Consider the following 20,154-nt stretch of genomic DNA (forward strand, 5'->3'; position numbering starts at 1 on the left):
AACATTTTTAATTAGTGAATATATATATATATATATATATATATATATATATATATATATATATATATATATATATATATATTCGGCTGTCAAAATTAAAATTTTTGTAAACAGCACTAAATGTTATTAACACGCTATTAATTCAGTGCGCATTTCTGTTTTTACAATTTTTATTAAAAAAAAATGTAAATACATAAATAAATAACTAAATTTAAAAGAGGCAAAATTATACAACAAATACAACATACAACAAATTAAGCAAAACATACACTTATTCACGACGTCCCTTCTTTACTTAGATATAAAATAAATAAATAAACTCCACCGAAAAATATTTTAAATCAGTAAACGTTTGTTTAATTTTTGCGCCATGTCTCAACTCAAACACCAAATCCGCCATGTTTTACACAATTTACCCTCTAGGTGGCGTTTTGTGGGTTTTTCCCTCATAATTGCGACACGAAATTAAATTACTGTCTTTATTGATCGTACAGATAAAAACAATACATCATTCAAATCTGTAAAATGTCTATAATTATATATAAAAGCTTCTTGATTTGACTTGAAGAGGTGCACTTTCTCCGGTATCACCTCATTAACTACCCGTGTGGAAACATAGCAAAGACTCTTAATGATGTTCACATGTCTCTGCACTGCTATAGCCTTTATATTTAATCACTGTACATATGCTTACACATATATCACATGCTGTACATATGATACATATTTATCTGCACTATTTGCACGATTGCTACTCTTTGCACTTCTGGTAGATGCCAAACTGCATTTCGTTGCTGTGTACCTGTACAATGCAATGACAATGTTCTTTCTTTCTTTCTTTCTTTCTTTCTTTCTTTCTTTCTATCTATCTATCTATCTATCTATCTATCTATCTATCTATCTATCTATCTATCTATCTATCTATCTATCTATCTATCTATCTAATATTAATATGATGTGAGGTCCAGTTAACAGCTAAAACAGGTAGAAGTAATAACTACTTTTTACTTAAGTACATGTCAGAGCCAATACTTCTTTACTTTCACTTAAGTAAAAAAGTATAATCAGTACTTCAACTTTTACCCGAGTATGCTAGGCAGGGATTTGTCCTTCTGGTGGTGTTGTACTCTCATTCCCAAAGCGTTGTTGACACAGCTCGAGTTCCTGAAAGGGAACATCTCTAGGTTACATATTTAACCCTGCTTCCCCGAGCATCCCTACGAGCGCTTCCTTCCCTCTTCGAAGCTAGCATGGTCTCTACCGTATGTGCAGTTGCACTCTCCTGGTAGTTTTCTAGTCACATGCTTACATTGGACAGATTGCACACCTGGTTCAGAGTGTGGTGTATGTCCTCAGGGAACCAGGGTTGCATGTATAACCTATAGATGTTTTAAAATTATCACATTTTTAGTCACATGGTTTTCAGCAAATGCTTATGCATTTGTACACCAATGCATATTTTTTCCTTTTTTTAATCAAGCCTGTAGCTTGCTGTGTTTCTCCATTCCAATCTTAAGTATGTTTGTTAACTTGCCATCTGCAATTATCATTAAAAACAATACAAATGTTAATTTACACTTTGCATACTTTGCAGTATGAGTGAATTTGTTCAAAGGAGATGTCCCCATGCACTCCTCAACAAGCAGCCACTATGAGCTTTAAAATGTCAAAATTAAAGATAGTTCTCAACTCAATTGACTTTCAACTCAACTTATTTTTACAGGACAGTAAATCTATACTGCTATACAAGCTGCACATTGACCACTCTAAAATATAGTTTATAGTTTATATAGTATTGTCCCTTGTTGCTGAAATGTACACATACTGTTAATATACTACAACACTACAACAATGTACACTACATCTATAAAAGTTGATGAGAATCTGATTTGTGAATTTAGACACTAAACTCAAGCATGGCAACCTAGGACACAGTTCACACAAATCCCAAAAGTTGTTTATTGTAAAGGGTTGGACTGTGTAAAGGAACCATACGTTTTTTCATTGACTTGTTGGAGCATGTATGGACCATTTCCCTTAATTCCTGAAAAGTTTGGGCCCACTTAGGTGTGAGGGTCATATTTCCACAATTTAGCCATAAAGTGTATGGCCATTTTGTTGTGGAGGCTATCTTGTTGCATGCACGTGTTTTTTTCCACTCTTCACGGCCTGTAGATGTTAAATTCACGCTCAGCAAATTTGATAACGATCTGCTGTGCCTGTGGAAATTTGCCCCTTATGTGCTTTGGGCATTTGTCTTACTCATATTACTGCTTATTTAAGTAATAGCATATTATATCCTTGTATCTTTGCTACCTTCCCACTACCTTGGAAGCAAGGTCATGCAAAAATACAGGTATCTGTCTTCAGGAGGATCACATGTCACATATTTGATCTTTATGCAAGAATTCTTTGACCTATACACATGGAGGACACAACCCAGGACACAATTTTCATTTTATTTCGATATTTCATATAGACAAACATAATTACTAATCTCTCTGATTTTTTAATCAGCCAAAACCTAGCTGCATGTGATTTCATGTGATTATTTCAGTTAGGGTATACTGATGGATAAAAAAGATGATATCCTGACAGCAACTACCAAATAAACAACTTATTTTAGATATATTATTTATCTAGACTATGATACATAAAAAGTGTATATATAAATCTTTAAACTATTGTCTGCATGTGCTACATACAACATATAAAGAATGTAGGTCCCCAATTACAATTACAAATTATAAGCGAATTTGAGTTATTTGGAGTTAAAGCATAATATTGCTGCTGGTATGCATTTTGCCTGAGGTGAAAGAGCATTCCAAGATTTTACAGGGTGTTCCTGGGTATGCATCCCCATCCTTCATATAACAGAAAACCAGTAAATTATTTAAACATGATTTGCTTAGGAAAATTGCTGCCAAACACAAAACAATCAAATCTTTATTATTAAAGTTATGTTTAAGAGATTTCACTGTGACACATCTGTAATGCTGTATAAAATATAGTGTGTGTGATTATTTGAGTATCATCTTTCATTCCTGTACGCTGATGTAAACTAAGACAGAGGAGGGTATAGCACAAACAAGTTATCAACAATATGATTAGTTATGAACTGTTGGATGTTTTCATTTACAGAAGTTGGCTATGTTCCCTCGGAATTTTTCTTCCATCGCTCCTTGACAATTGAAAAAGCTAACTTGTTTGTGTGTGATGGAGCCACCTCATCATCAAACTACTGCTAGGACACTAAAGTTTTTCCACATCAACCTTATATATATATATATATATATATATATATATATATATATATATATATATATATATATATATATATATATAAGGTTGATGTGGAAAAACTTTAGTGTCCTGTACCTTAGACACACTTAACACTGGGGATCTAAATCTGAAAAAGCAAGTTCAAATATCACATAGGGGTACAACTGCAAGGTGTCCATGTACTGTCACAAAATTCTATATCTATTTTGCTTAGTCCTGATTGACTGACTTATTTCACAAATATAAATGTTTTAACTGTTATAGTAGGCTAATTTAATATTTAATTAATTGTTTAATTGCAGCATACTTACATTATTTAAGAGTGAGTGTATTACTATAAACATTTGAAGTAAATTCTACTAATTCTGTAGACACATTTGAATGTTTGTATATCTTTAAGTTTATGGATTCAAATTAATGTTTTGTCTTGACCATGCCCCCCACAGTGGTAAGCTATTTCAAAATGAGGCGAAGTCATTTTGTGAGCAGTTGGATGTCCTTTCTTAGAGTTTTTCTGAATAGTAATATTATAAATGTTTTAGTCAGTTTTTGTTTTTATATCCCACCAAGGGTACTGAAAAACATTTCAGTGTTTCAAGTAGTGTTTGACTGTTTTGGCTTGTGCCTGGGTCCTGCTGGGACAGCTAACAGGTGAATTCGGCAGACATAGTTTTTCATGACACAGTTTGTTCATTTGGTTATTTCTCTTTGTCTTTATCAAGAAGATGCTTGTGAATAGTTAAAAAAAACTTTGTTTTACACAATCTAAGATATTTTGTCTCTTAACGTGCAAGATTTTGAGCCCCAGAAACAATCGAACTTTAACGCCTGTTAGAAGAGTTACATGGCTTTTCAGTCATCTGTTTATTGTTTTATTCAAGTGATTGATTACGAGCTTAGAAAAATAGGTGGTTTTCTAACTCATTTGTGGCAGACACTGACCAGTTTAACCCACTACAAGTTCGACACATAGCTTCCACAACGTGCTTCCATTGTGAAGGTGCGATAGGATAACCACACTTAAGTAAATCTGGTTAGTGAATTTAAACTAACGTTATAAACCATGTTTTATAACGTTATGTACATGTCCATTTTGAGGGATAAAACAGCATTAAATAACTGGCACAATAATGTCATCCGTTCTCAACTCAACTCATCTTGGCTTGGAGTGGAATCCACACAAATGTCACATTATTTCACTGTTTTGCAAACCAAAAAAAAGACCTTTGTGATCCGATGTCATAGAGCACGGGTTTTAAAATCAAATTCACACTGGGCTATATATTCACGGCAGAGGATCATAAATCAGCAGATCCCGCCTCTGAAGTCAGGGAGGTTTAAATTGACTACAGCGCGCTTCCCCTTCACCCTGAACATGTGTTGAGATCTTTGAATCTTAACGTGGAATCTAGTAACTCTGCGGCTCACTGGTCTCATTTGGAAAAGAAAAATAGAGACCATCGCGTTTTAAACCCTCGCTGAACTGCGGATTAGTGGAGAGCGGCTAGTGTCTGTGAACGCTGTGTTTTCAGTTTTCAGCTGCTGCATTTGTATCAGCCAACGTTCAATAAAATTTAGAATAGACATTTGGAAACTGACTTTTCATTTGTACACCGGACTGATCCTTTCAATCAGTTTATCCCTCATCAGCTTACTGCACCGTGGATTTGGAGAAGATGAAGACACTCTTTATTACGTGCGCCTTGATCGCGCTCATGCCAGCCTGTTTGACCTCATACGTGCCTTGCGAACCATGCGATCAGAAGGCGCTGTTCATGTGTCCACCTGTACCCACAAGTTGCCAGGTGGTGAAGGAGCCGGGCTGCGGCTGCTGCTTGACATGCGCGCTGCTGGAAGGACAAGAGTGCGGCGTTTATACGGCAAAGTGCGCCGCAGGTCTGCGCTGTCTACCTCGCCTCCGTGAGAAGAAGCCGCTGCAGGCGCTGTTACACGGCAAGGGGGTGTGCTTAAACGACAAGAGCGACAAGCCGGTCCGGGGTGAGTTACACTAACTCGGATAAAACCTGCATTCACTCATAAAATGCTTTATATATATATATATATATATATATATATATATATATATATATATATATATATATATATATATATATATATATACTGTGCAAAACCTGAAATTGTTTAATTTATGTATCCTATTATACTGATGAGATACTGTAATATGATGTATAAAAAGTTCATGTAAAACTGTGCACACAAATGTAAAAATTAACTTTTTGTTATTTAATAAATGCGGTGAAATAGCATTCTGAGCTTTTTAATATGCTTTATGGTGTAAAAACTGTGCAATTGTCAGGTTAAAAAAAGGTAATTTGGGAAAAATACACACTACTATTAAAGATATGTATAGGACCATAAGGGTAGGTTCATTTAGTCACTAAAGGTACCTATTTTTCTTTGAAACATACAAACTTTATGGATACCAAAATGTTTAGAATGTTTATGTTCTAACATTCGAATTTCAAACCGAATGCTCAGTTTTTAACCACTAAACTCTGATTAGTCAATAATGTCTCTAGGCTACATATGTATCCTTAGTTCCCTGAGGGAACGAGATGCTGTGTCCGAACGCTTTGGAAACATGACTGTGTTGTCCATGCTCTGAATAATGAGTCTAATCAGTCAAAATTGAAGGCAGGCTGTCATCTGCTGGGTGATGTCATGACCAGGAAGTACTAAATGCACATGGAGAGAATCCGGCCTCAGCTTCTGTAACTGAGAAGGAAGTGCTGAAGGGATGCCAGAGGTGTGGCATAAAGACGTAGCGTCTCGTTCCCTCAGAGAACTAGGGATAGGGTTAGGGTTAGGGTAACCTAGAGACCTTCCCCTTAGGAACTCCAGCTGCATCAGAACGCTGTGGGAACATGAGCACAGCTAGGTCGAAGGACAGAGGTGCCAGGAGTGGCACAGAGGTCAAAGTTGTAAAACCTGACAAAGGTGAGCGGGGTGGACCAGCCCGCAGTGTCGCAAAGGTCTTGGAGGGACACCCCAGAGGACCAAGCCTTAAAGAAGGCTGCCAGGCGGCCATGAGCTCTGACCCAGAATGGGAGAAAACGCTTTAAGTTTTTCCGTGCCACAGTTCATAATAATTTCTTATCACCACATTATCTGTGTAAAGCTGCTTTGAGACAATGTTAATTGTTAAACGCACTATACAAATAAAAATAAATTGAACTGAATTGAATGTAGCAGGGAGACCAGAGGACCCGTAAGAAAACGCTCAATAATCCATCTGCTGAGCATCTGCTTATGAGCAGGAAGGCCTCTCTTCGGAGGGTCGTAGCAGATGAACAATTGTACTGACTTCCTCCAGGGACTTGTCCGGTGGACATAACAGTCCAGTGCTCAGACTGGGCACAATCTCTCCTGGTCTGGTCTGGAATAGAGGAGGGTTGAATGCCTGGAGCCTGACAGGTCATGGGACGACCGAGGTCACCTTATGGATGTAACCCAGTCTAGGGTGCAGGAAGGTACTGGCCATGCCTGGAGTGAACTCCAGGAAAGAGGGGGCCACAGAAATAACCTGTAAATCACCTACTTTCCTCATAGAGCAGATAACCAGCAAGAATGTGGTTTTAATGGACACGTGCCTCAAGTCAAGTCATGTCATGTTTTTTTTTTATAGCGCTTTTCACAACAGACATTGTCTTAAAGCAGCTTTACAGAAATCAACAGTCAAGGTGAACGGTGTGCATTTAAACAAAATCCACAAAATCTTGGCCAAAGGCTTGAAGGGGGCTCAGACAGAGCCTCCAACACTACAGCCAGTCACTCAGCCCTCTTCCTGGATATGACAGTCTTCAGATTATTATTATTTTTTTTTTTGACAGACTGACAGACAAACATTGAATTTACACAGAATACTTCACGAACAAACAGAAGCTGAAGCTAGCTTTTCTCCATGTGCGTTTTATACTTACTGTTCGTGACTTTATTTATATAGCGCCTTACAGCAACCAAAAGGAGCACAAGGTAAAAATAACAAAAATAAAAAATAGACAGTAGACAATAAAATATAAGAAATATATAAAAAATATAAAAATAAAACTACACAGTAGACAATAAAATATAGAAAATATAAATATATATATATAAAAGAGCACAATATACATGTAAAAAAGCAGTTGAAACAGGGCTACGTGTTAAAAGCTTGTATAAATAAAAAAGTTTTCAACTGCGATTTAAAAACACTCAGCACAGTGATGGATCGAATGTGAATTGCATACTTTGGTCAAAAATAACACCCAGGTTACACATGGTAGGTGCAAACTGAGGAGTAAGAGGACCAAAACTCAGAGAACTGCTGGGTGAGTCCGGGCTAAAAAGGATGTACTCAGTCTTTTCTTCATTCAGATGAAGGAAGTTCTGGGAAAGCCACTGTTTAACATCCTGAAGGCAGTTATGGGGAGGGTCCAATGCAGAGCTATCACTCAGAATCACAGGAAGATAGATCTGGAGGTCGTCAGCTTAGAAATGAAATTGAACTTTGTGATTGGAAATGAGTTGACCAAGTGGCAGCATATAGAGAGAAAATAGAATGGGTCCCATTCTGGAGCGTGTCTACTTCTGGCAGAACGTCTTGCAGAGCTATCCAGGTGCTCTCGATACTGACCTCTGGTGTGTCAAGAGCCTGGGCAGTGCCCTGACGTGGCTCTAGAGACGAGACCTCCTGGTCCGCAACAATGCCGGGTGAAAACCAAGTGCCCGGTTGCACATTTCGTGGCAGGGTCAATGAGCCAGGTCCCTGAAGGAGCCAGAGGGAAACGGGCACTGAGAAAAGCGGTGCTACACGCCCTCTGGTTATTCCCTACAGGTCTGGTCAGGACCATTCAGGTCGGAGCCCTCTTCCTGGATATGACAGTCTTCAGATTATTATTTTTATTTTTGACAGACAGACAGACAAACATTAAATTTACACAGAATACTTCACGAACAAACAGAAGCTGAAGCTGGCTTTTTTCCATGTGCGTTTTATACTTAGTGGTCGTGACGTCACCCCGCCGGTGACAGCCTGCCTTCAATTTCGACTGATTTGACTCATTATTCAGAAAATGGACAACGCAGTCACATTTCCAAAGCGTCCCGACGCAGCTCCAGTTCCTAAAAGGGAACAGGTGTGTACCTTATTAGACCAGGTCATCATTACAACTTACTAATTAGCATAATGGTGCACAATACCAGTTTAGCTCAAAAATCCTGTTCCAGAAAAATACTTAATATTGATCATATTACATCAAAACTTTGTCCTTAAAGGGGCATGTCATTGTTTGGCTGGTGGCAGTGACATTGCAACAATGTTTATAAGTTGCAGCATGTTTTGACCAGTATGGAGGTAACAATTCAAGTTTTTTACTTGATTGATGTCCACCTGTGATAAATTCAGTTGATTGGACATGATTTGGAAAGGCACACACCTGTCTATATAAGGCAGTTAACAGTGCATGTCAGAGCACAAACAAGCCATGAAGTCCAAGGAATTGTCTGTAGACCTCCGAGACAGGATTGTATCAAGGCACATATCCGGGGAAAAGTACAGAAAAGTTTCTGCAGCATTTAGGGTCCCAATAAGCACAGTGGCCTCCATCATCCATTAATTGAAGTAGTTTGGAACCACCAGGACTTTTCCAGATCTTTTCCATTTTACACTAGCCTTTGTGAATCCTTCTTCTTCTTCTTTCGGCTGCTCTTATTAGGGGTCACCACAGCGAATCATCCGTCTCCAAAACACCCTGTCCTCTACATCTGCCTCTTTCACACCAACTATCTACATGTCTTCCCTCACCACATCCATGAACCTCCCCCTTGGCCTTCCTCTTTTCCTTCTTCCTGGTGGCTCCATCCTCAGCATTCTTTTACCAATATAACTCATGTCCCTCCTCTGCACATGTCCAAACCATCTCAATCTCGGTTCCCTCACCTTGTCACCAAAACGTCCTACATGCGCTGTCCCTCTAATAAACTCATTTCTAATCTTGTCCACCCTTGTCACTCCCAACAAAAACCTTAACAACTTCAGCTCTGCTACCTTCAGCTCCGCTTCCTCTCTTTTACTCAATGCCACTGTCTCTAATCCATACAACATCGCAGGTCTCACCACAGTCCTATAAACTTTTCCTTTCATTCTTGCAAATACCCCACTATCACAAATCACTCCTGTCACTCATCTCCCCCCACTCCACCCTGCCTGCACTCTTTTCTTCACTTCCCTAAAACACTCTCCATTACTTTGCACTGTTGACCCCAGGTACCTAAACTCCTCCACCTTCTCCACCTCTTCTCCCTGCAACCGCACCACTCCACTGCCCTTCGTCTCATTCACACACATGTACTCTGTTTTACTCCTACTGACTTTCATTACCCTTCTCTTCAGCACATACCTCCACCTCTCCAGGCTCTTCTCAACCTGCTCACTACTCTCACCACAAATCACAATATCATCCGCAAACATCATAGTCCAGGGAGACTCCTGTCTGACCTTGTCCGTCAACCTGTCCATCACCACTGCAAACAGGAAAGGGCTCAGGGCCGATCCTTGATGCAGTCCGACCTTCACCATGAACCAGTCTGTCGTTCCTACTGCACACTTCACTGCTGTCACACTGTCCTCATACATGTCCTGCACCACCCTCACATACTTCTCTGACACACCTGACTTCCTCATACAATACCACAACTCCTCTTTTGGCACCCTGTCGTACGCTTTCTCTAAATCCACAAATACACAAATTCCGTCTGTCCTTCTCTATACTTCTCCATAAACATTCTCAAAGCAAATAAGGCATCTGTGGTGCTCTTCTTTGGCATGAAACCATACTGCTGCTCACAGATGGTCACCTCTTCTCTCAGCCTGGCTTCCACTACTCTTTTCCATAACTTCATGGTGTGACTGATCAACTATTATTCTCCTGTAGTTACTGCAGGTCTTCACATTTCCCTTATTCTTAAAGACTCCTTCTCCATTCCTCAGGCATCTTCTTACCTTCCAGAATCTTGTTAAACAATCTGGTTAAAAACTCCACTGCCATCTCTCCTAAATATTTCCATGCTTCTACCGGTATGTCATCTGGTCCAACTGACTTTCCACTCTTCATCCTCTTAATTGCTGCTCTCACTTCCTCCTTACTAATCCTATCCACTTCTTCTTCACCAACTCCACACCATCCAACCTTCTCTCTCTCTCATTTTTCTCATTCAGCAGCTGCTCAAAATACTTCCTCCACCTTCTCAACACACTCTCCTCACTAGTCAACACATTTCCATCTTCATCCTTTATTGCTTTAACTTGCAGCACATCCTTCCCAGCTCGGTCTCTCTGCCTGGTCATTGGTACAATTCCTTTTCTCCTTCCTTAGTGTCCAACCTCTCATACAGCTCCTCATATGCCTTTTCCTTGGCTTTCGCCAAATCCCTCTTTACCTGCTGCCAAATCTCCTTGTACTCCTGCCTACTTTTCTCATCACTCTGTCGATCCCACTTCTGTTTTGCCAACCTCTTTCCACTTATGCTCTCCTGCACTTCCTCATTCCACCACCATGTCCCTTTGTCTACTTTTCTATTTCCAGATGTCACACCAAGTACTTTTCTAGCTGCCTCCCTCATCACTCCTACAGTAGTTACCCAATCATCCAGCACCTCTTCACCACCACAGAGCCCCTGTCTGACCTCTTCCCTGAACCTCACACTACAGTCTTCCTCCTTCAGTTTCCACCATCTTATTCTTCTCTCAGTCCTCACTCTCCTCCTCTTCTTCTTCACCTCCAAAACCAGACCACCATCAGATGCTGTCTAGCTACACTGTCCCCTGCCAACACCTTACAGTCTCCTTCAGGTTGCATCTCCTACATAGAACATAGTCCACCTGTGTGCACCTTCCTCCACTCTTATATGTCACCCTATGATCCTCCTTCTTTTTAAAACACGGATTCACCACTGCCATTTCCATCTTTTCAGCAAAATCTACCACCATCTGCCCTTCCACATTCCTCTTCTTAAAACCATACCTACTCATCACCTCTGTTCCCTTCACCTACATGCCCATTAAAGTCTGCCCCAATCACCAATCGTTCGTTCCTAGGTACACCATCTACCACTTCATCTAAATCACTCCAATATCTTTCCTTCTCCTCCATCTCACAACCCACGTGTGGAGCATAGGCACTGATGATATTTATCATCATCCCTTCAACTTCCAGCTTCATGTTCATCACCCTATCAGAAACTCTCCTCACCTCCACTACACTCTTACTGTACTCTTCCTTCAGAATCAACCCTACACCATTTCTCTTTCCATCCACACCATGGTAGAACAGTTTGAACCCACCTCCAATGTTCCTGGCCTTACTCCCTTTCCACTTGGTCTCCTGAACACACAACATATCTACCTTTCTTCTCTCCATCATATCAGCTATCTCTCTCCCTTTACCCGTCATAGTACCAACATTTAAAGTAATAACCCGAACCTCCATTTTCCTACACTTATCCTTTTGCTGCCATCTCTGTAGACGTCTTCCTCTTCTCCTTCTCCTCCTTTAGCCAAAAGTAGCCCAATTTCCACCAGTACCCTGTTGGCCAACGATACCTGTGGCAGTCGTTGGTAACCTGGGCCTCTACCGATCCGGTATGAAATTCCTATTTGTGATCCGCATATTTGATTTGGCACATGTTTTACGCTGGATGCCCTTCCTTACGCAACCCTCCCCATTTATCCGGGCTTGGGACCGGCACTAAGAGTGCACTGGCTTGTGCCTCCCTATTGGCTGGGTTACACTAGCCTTTGTGAATACAGGACAAAAAAAATTCTAGGACGAGTTTCCAAAAGTATGTTTTGTATATTATGCAAATTTCTAAAACAAAACCCAAAACCAAACAAATTTGGTAGAGCTACATGCTTAAAGTTAATATTTCGTTAAAATCTTAGAGGACAACGATAGTGTGTGAAGACACAGTGGCTAGGTGCCCACAGACTATCTTAACAGCCGGTTTTGTTTTCAGATCAGAGGCGAATAGGTCAGAATCAGCATCAGGGAAACATGATCTGATGAGCCCAGATCTGGAAATGAGATGGCTTTGTAGTCTCCTGAAATATTTGGCACAAAATGACTTGATTCTAAATATTCTTTTCTTTAGTCAGGTTGTTGACATTTTTGCATTGTTGTTTTTAATTCAACATGATTAAAGTCTCCCACCATAGTTAATGCTCCATCTGGATGCATTGTTTACCGATTGCTATTATCAGCATGTAACAGTTCCAGTGCAATGTTTTTCTTTATTATTACTAAACTTCTTTTCATCAGAGAACTGTATTAAGATTATACTCTTAAAAACTACTCACACATCACTGCTAAATCTTTCTGTCACAAACTCCTGGTCACTTGTATATGTAACTGCCTGATGATTATCACAAAGACCTGGCTTAACAACATCATTTCTTACACTGACATCAAGCAAGAAGGTTGTCCTGTTTGCCAGGTATATAGGACAACAAACTCTGGTGGAAATAAAGGTCGTGGAATGCGCATATACTGTACTGTATGTAAGCAACGACTGGTTCAGGGCTACAAGCACGATTGGGAAGCACTAAGACAATACTGAAAAATGTCAACATTTAAACAAGAGAAAAGAAAAATTTGGACCAAGTCTACACAAATGTTTCAGGAGCATACCAAGTCATCCCATCTCCACATCTGGACTCATCAGATCATGTTTCCCCTGATGCTACTTGTGATATATAAGCCTCTGTTTCTACAGAACAATCCAGCTGTTAAGACAGTTGATGTTTGCAGTGAGGACTCTCTGCCTGGGAAGTATTTACACAAGGACCTAATTTGGAAGAATATATTACATCAGTCCTGACCTACATAGATAAATAGATAAATTATAATACATTTTATTTAAAGGCACCTTTCAAAACACTCAATGACACTGTACAATTGAGTAATAATCATAAAAATAAGACAAACAACAAACATCAGCTGTTTAACTGTTAAAATTAATCACAAAAATCTAATCTGAACAGATGAGTTTTAAGGCATAATTTAAAAGTGGTCAGACAGTTACTTTCTTGTATTGATTCTGGATTTTAATTCAAAAACATTTTTATAGCGCTTTTAACAATAGACATTGTCTAAAAGCAGCTTTACACAGATAATGTGGTAATAAAGAATTAATAAGATTGTTTTTTATAAATGTAAGTGTGCGGCAAGGAAAAACTCCCTGAGATTGCATAAGAAAGAAACCTTGAGAGGAACCAGACTCAAGAGAGAACCCATCCGCATCTGGGTGGCATCAAATGTCCGTTAATTAAAGCTAAACGATGTTGAGGTGTGTAGTAATGGTGATCAAATGCAAACTGTATTCCAGAGTCAGTGTAGCAGACTGGTGACATTAACTACAGTCCAAATATATCCTTAAATCTCCTGTGTAACTCCATATTTTCATGGATTCCTAGGCAGTAGATGTGAAACATCCCAAGGTGCCCAGGGAGAGAGTGGCTTTTAATCAATGAGAGCACCATTCAGTCCAAGCGGGCATACACAAGGAGAGGAGAGGGGCAGGAACATTGGTCACTGGTCCTCTGGAGCATGTTTTATTGACTGATAGAGATAAAGAGAGAGAGAGAGAGAGAGAGAGAGAGAGAGAGAGAGAGAGAGAAGAAGGGTGACAGGGGGAGAAATCCTTACTGTTGTATAAAAGTTAAAAACACTGTGCAGTTGGGGACTCCAGCAAGACTCGCTATGGCAGCATAACTAAAAGGAAGAGCCAGAAACTAACACAGACTTAAGGGATCTCTGGGATAAGAGATGGCCCGCCACACCACTGTCAACAAACCTGGGTGAACACGTGAGAGTGAGGGGATGGCAGCATACACATATCAGAGTTCACCGAACACTCTTTATCCGTGATCCCTCTAGATCTGCTTATTTACCCAAGACAAAAGGCTTGGCTATATAAGTTTTAAGTCTCGACTTAAACACTAAGACTGTGTCTGAGTCCCAAACACTAATTGGAAGGCTGTTTCATAACTGTGGGGAACTAGTCTTAATTATTTGAGATACAAACAAATAGCCTGCATCTTTTGATCAAAGTAGGCATGGGGGGTTCATAATGATACAGAGGTTCACTCAAATACTGGGGTGTGAGACCGTTAAGTGTTTTATATGTTAGTAATTGTATTTTATGAGATATCACCCAGACAACAAAGCATTACATTAGTGTAATACAGATATAAGGAATGCATGAATTAGTTTTTCTGCATCCTGTAACATCATGTTTCTTATTTTATCAATATTTCTAATGTGAAAGATGGCTATCCTGGTAATGTTATTCACATGAGCCTCAAAGGAAAGACGAGTTAAATATCACACCAAGTTACTTGACTGCTGTACACACTGAGACAAAAAGACCATCCAGAGATGCTATGTAAGGTTTACGTCTAGCTGCATGTGGTCCTAATAAAAGTACTTCTGTCTTATCCGAGTTAAGCAGAACAAAGTTATCAAGCATCCACTGTCCAATGTCCTTTACATACTGCTCAACATTGTTAAGATGATCTCTCCTATCTGTTTTTGCTGAAACATTCAACTGTGTATCATCATCATAGCAATGTAGGCTAATACCATGTTTATAATTTCAATCAGAGGTAGCTATATAAAGAGAAAAGCAAATGGGCCTAAGACAGATCCTTGCAGAATACCAAACATTACCTCAGAGAGTGTAGATAGCGATCAGAGAGTACACTTTGGGATGTAAGTATGAAGCAAGTCCAAAAGCTATGAGGAACCAAGATTATGAAGAGCTTTGAAATTAAGAAGGAGAATCTTGTACTCTATTCAATATATGACAGGAAGCCAGTGTCGATGATAGAGAACAGGAGACATATTCTCAATGGAAGAGGTTCTTGTAATTATATGTGAAGTTTATGAAAAGGTTTGTGAGTTAACCCAAACAGAAGAGTTTCTAATAATCAATGCACGAGTTAACTAGAGCATGTACAAGACTTGGCAGACTGTCAAATGAAGTACTAAGTATTACATAGTATTACATTTTGACAGACTGGATTTACTGCCAAAAGAACCTCTGTTTTTTCAATATTCAGCTTGAGCTTCTGCATGGAGTTTTTTCTAACAACCAAAACCATCAAAATGTTACCTAACCAAAAGCCATGGCTGGATGTTAAGGTAAGGGTCCTGCTTAAAGAACGTGATGCAACTCAGGTGACATGCAGGCCTGCAAAATCGATATATATATATATATATATATATATATATATATATATATATATATATATATATATATATATATAATATACAATATTATAATGTAATATTGTATGTATGTGTGTGTATATATATATATATACAGTGAGGAAAATAAGTATTTGAACACCCTGCTATTTTGCAAGTTCTCCCACTTAGAAATCATGGAGGGGTCTGAAATTGTCATCGTAGGTGCATGTCCACTGTGAGAGACATAATCTAAAAAAAAAAATCCAGAAATCACAATGTATGATTTTTTAACTATTTATTTGTATGATACAGCTGCAAATAAGTATTTGAACACCTGAGAAAGTCAATGTTAATATTTGGTACAGTAGCCTTTGTTTGCAATTACAGAGGTCAAACATTTCCTGTAGTTTTTCACCAGGTTTGCACAGACTGCAGGAGGGATTTTTGCCCATTCCTCCACACAGATCTTATCTAGATCAGTCAGGTTTCTGGCCTGTCACTGAGAAACACGGAGTTTGAGCTCCCTCCAAAGATTCTCTATTGGGTTTAGGTCTGGAGACTGGCTAGGCCATGCCAGAACCTTGATATGCTTCTTACAATCCCACTCCTTGGTTATCCTGGCTGTGTGCTTCGGGTCATTGTCATGTTGGAAGACCCAGCCTCGACCCATCTTCAATGCTCTAACTGAGGGAAGGAGGTTGTTCCCCAAAATCTCGCAATACATGGCCCCGGTCATCCTCTCCTTAATACAGTGCAGTCGCCCTGTCCCATGTGCAGAAAAACACCCCCAAATCATGATGCTACCACCCCCATGCTTCACAGTAGGGATGGTGTTCTTGGGATGGTACTCATCATTCTTCTTCCTCCAAACACGTTTAGTGGAATTATGACCCAAAAGTTCTATTTTGGTCTCATCTGACCACATGGCTTTCTCCCATGACTACTCTGGATCATCCAAATGGTCATTGTTAAACTTAAGACGTGCCTGGACATGTTTTAAGCAGGGAAACCTTCCGTGCCATGCATGATTTCAAACCATGACGTCTTAGTGTATTACCAACAGTAACCTTGGAAACGGTGGTCCCAGCTCTTTTCAGGTCATTGACCAGCTCCTCTCGTGTAGTTCTGGGCTGATTTCTCACCTTTCTTAGGATCATTGAGACCCACAAGGTGAGATCTTGCATGGAGCCCCAGTCCGAGGGAGATTGACAGTCATGTTTAGCTTCATCCATTTTCTAATGATTGCTCCAACAGTGGACCTTTTTTTACCAAGCTGCTTGGCAATTTCCTCGTAGCCCTTTCCAGCCTTGTGGAGGTGTACAGTTTTGTCTCTAGTGTCTTTGGACAGCTCTTTGGTCTTGGCCATGTTAATAGTTGGATTCTTACTGATTGTATGGGGTGGACATGTGTCTTTATGCAGCTAACAACCTCAAACAGGTGCATCTAATTTAGGATAATTAATGTAGTGGAGGTGGACATTTTAAAGGCAGACTAGCAGGTCTTTGAGGGTCAGAATTCTAGCTGATAGACAGGTGTTCACATACTTATTTGCAGCTGTATCATACAAATAAATAGTTTAAAAATCATATATTGTGATTTCTGGATTTTTTTTTAGATTATGTCTCCCAGAGTGGCCATGCACCCTCCATGATTTCTAAGTGGGAGAACTTGCAAAATAGCAGGGTGTTCAAATACTTATTTTCCTCACTGTATATATATAAAATGTGAGGTTCAGTTACCAGCGTGACAGTAAAACAGGTAGTAGTAATGGCTACTTTTTTCTTAAGTACATGTCAGAGCCCAAACTTCTTTAATCTAGTTTAAATAAAAAAGTGTAGTCAGTACTTCAACTTTTACAGTCTGGTTCAGGCTACACAATCATGAGGAAAAGTGCTTCCTTGACAGTTGTCCAGAAGATGATCATTGACACCCTGCACATGGAGGGTAAGACACAAAAGACTCATCGCTAAAGAAGCTGCTGTTCACAGAGTGCTGTATCCAAATACATTAATGGAAAGTTGAATGGAACGAAAAAATGTGGTAGAAAACGGTGAAACAAAGCCCTTTTAAGAATTTGGAGGAGATTCACAAAGAGTGGACTGCAGCTGGAGTCAGTGCTTCAAGAGCCACCATGCACAGGCATATCCATGGGCTACAACTGACGCATTCCTTGTGTCAAGCCACTCCTGAAACAGATACAACGTCAGAGGCATCTTATCTGTGCAAAGGACAAAAAGTACTTTACTGTTGCTCGGGGGCCAAAGTTGTCTTTTTCAGATGAAAGAAAAGAACATTTTGCATTTAATTTGGAAATCAAGGTATCAGAGTCTGGAAGAAGAGAGGAGAAGCACAGAATCCAAGTTGCTTAAGGTCCAGTGTAAAATTTGCACAGTCTGGACTCACTGCTGGTAGTGGTCCACTGTGTTTTATCCGGTCCAAGGTCAGCACAGCCATCTACCAGCCAGTCTAGAGCACTTCATGCTTTCCTCTACTAACCAGCTTTATGGAGATGCTGATTGATTTTCCAGCAGGATTGGCTGGAACAGCCCACACTGCCAAAAAGCACCAAGGGTTGGTTAAATGACCATGGTGTTGGTGTGCTTGACTGGCCAGCAAACTCACCATACCTGAACCCCATAGAGAATCTATCTATCTATGTCAAGAGGAAAATGAGAAAGAGACCAAAAAAGGCAAATTAGCTAAAGGCCACTGTCAAAGAAACATGGGCTTAAATACCACCTCAGCAATGCCACAGACAGATCACCTCCATGCCATGCCAAATTTTCTGAAATAACTTCTGTGCATTCTGTGCAACTTTATTCTATATTTTTGTGTACTCTATTCTTAATTTTTCTTTTTAACTTTTTAATTACATTTTTTTTAGTTTTATATTTAAATGCCCTAATTGCTGTTTGAGAGTTGGCAAACTAAATTTCCTTGTTTTGAATACGATGACAGTAAAGTATCTTACTATATTTAATTAAAGCTTAAAGTCTAAACTTCAGTTACCTATTGATTGCTTCAATTTAAAACCATGTTGGTAGTATTCAGATGCAAAACTCTGAACATTTTGTCATTGTCCCCAAAGCAGTTAGACATTTTTTAATTGTCCACTACTTCAGTACACATATTGCTAATGCAGTTTCCCTGATGGCCACTGATGCAACTTAAACATCTTCCACAACCAGTCTTCCACTATTAAAAGAGGCATAAAAGGGCAGCGGGAAATCATTAGTATAAAAATAACTGTTCCCTCCGTACTGGGCATTGCAGACTAGGAACACCCCACAAGAGCTGCAGTTTTGGAGATGCTCTGACCCAGTCATCCAGCCATCACAATTTGCCCCTTGTCAAATTCGCTCAAATCCTTATGTTTGCCCATTTTACCTGCTTCTAACTCATAAACTGTAACGATATAATTTTCAATTTGCTACCTAATAACCCCACTCTTACAGGTGCCATGATAAAGAGATAACCAGTGTTATTCACTTCAACTGTCAATATTTAAATTTTATGCCTGATCAGTGTAAAATGTAATGTTTCTCATTCAAAATAGGTCATTTGTGTTTTAAAGGAATTTAATACATATGAAGTTGTTACTAAGTGCTTTATAAAGATCAACATTTGTTGAATAGCTGATGGAGAGGATTATAGTCACCTACCCCTAGGGACAAGCCACCAGTCTGTATTTTTTAAAACTGTACAGTTTTGTATAATTACAATATTTTTAATGTGTTACAAACTATTGAACAGGAGAATTTAAAACTAAACTCTAGTTGGTATTCTTATAAAAAAACCAACAACATTTTTCTTTATGTAAAAATGTTAACTTGGTTACAGTAAAATTTGCTATCATAACTTTTACAGACTTATTTAAAGCTAGTACTGTATTTATATCTAAAATTTACCCCATACTCCATGATTTGATGTAATTATAGTGGTAGATGCAAAAATGCAGTTCATATATGTTTGCGGTAGGGTACAGTTTCTTTTACAATTCTAAATAAACAAGATGTTTACACATCTCCTCTGTAGAATGCTAGCAATTATTGGTAGCAAAAGGTGCTAGGTGGAGAGATCTATGTAGAGAGTTTTTAGGAAATGTATGTCTAAAAAAAACCTTTCTGTTTGATCAAAATGCCTACATTAAAGGAAATTTATCCAGTGAAAGTGATACTTAAGACTTAGACTTAAGTGAAGTATCCAGTCTGTTGTATTGTATCTTGTCATATTTTGATTAATTAGAATTTTCTCAAGCACAATTATGGTTGTATAATTTGAATGACTATAGTGTGCTTGTATAACCGTTATGCTGCAAGCAAATTAGAGTTATGATCTTTTTATTCTTATCTATAGATCAAAATTCGAATATCCTTGGCCCAGTGACTGAAGATCTGCTTCACCCTTCCAATGTGAGATTTTTTCCTCAAGACCACATAAACAACAAGAAGGTCCTGGCTGTTCATAAAGACAAGAAAAAGTTACAGTCTAAGCTCAGGACCATGGGCTTTTTTGACACCTCCACTCTGAGCATAGAGAAGGCTCAGCAAGAAATAGTAAGTCTCAGAACTTATACAAATAAACTGGCAAATTCTCCCATTTTGGCTTACCATCTGAATAGAAACTG

General features: G+C 39.1%; 1 protein-coding gene across 1 annotated transcript in view; it reads left to right on the forward strand.

The window, feature by feature from the left end:
• The first annotated feature begins 4,595 nt into the window (after positions 1 to 4,595).
• Positions 4,596 to 20,154, forward strand: part of igfbp5a (insulin-like growth factor binding protein 5a) — a 31,193-nt gene continuing 15,634 nt past the window's right edge. The window contains exons 1-2 of the mRNA XM_046858461.1: positions 4,596 to 5,280; positions 19,884 to 20,083. Coding sequence (XP_046714417.1) covers positions 4,959 to 5,280; positions 19,884 to 20,083 — 522 coding nt within the window. The 5' untranslated portion in view covers positions 4,596 to 4,958. The remainder of the gene's footprint in view (positions 5,281 to 19,883; positions 20,084 to 20,154) is intronic.

This window comes from Silurus meridionalis, chromosome 1 (genome assembly GCF_014805685.1).
Source record: "Silurus meridionalis isolate SWU-2019-XX chromosome 1, ASM1480568v1, whole genome shotgun sequence".
In the NCBI taxonomy this organism is placed as follows: Eukaryota; Metazoa; Chordata; class Actinopteri; order Siluriformes; family Siluridae; genus Silurus; species Silurus meridionalis.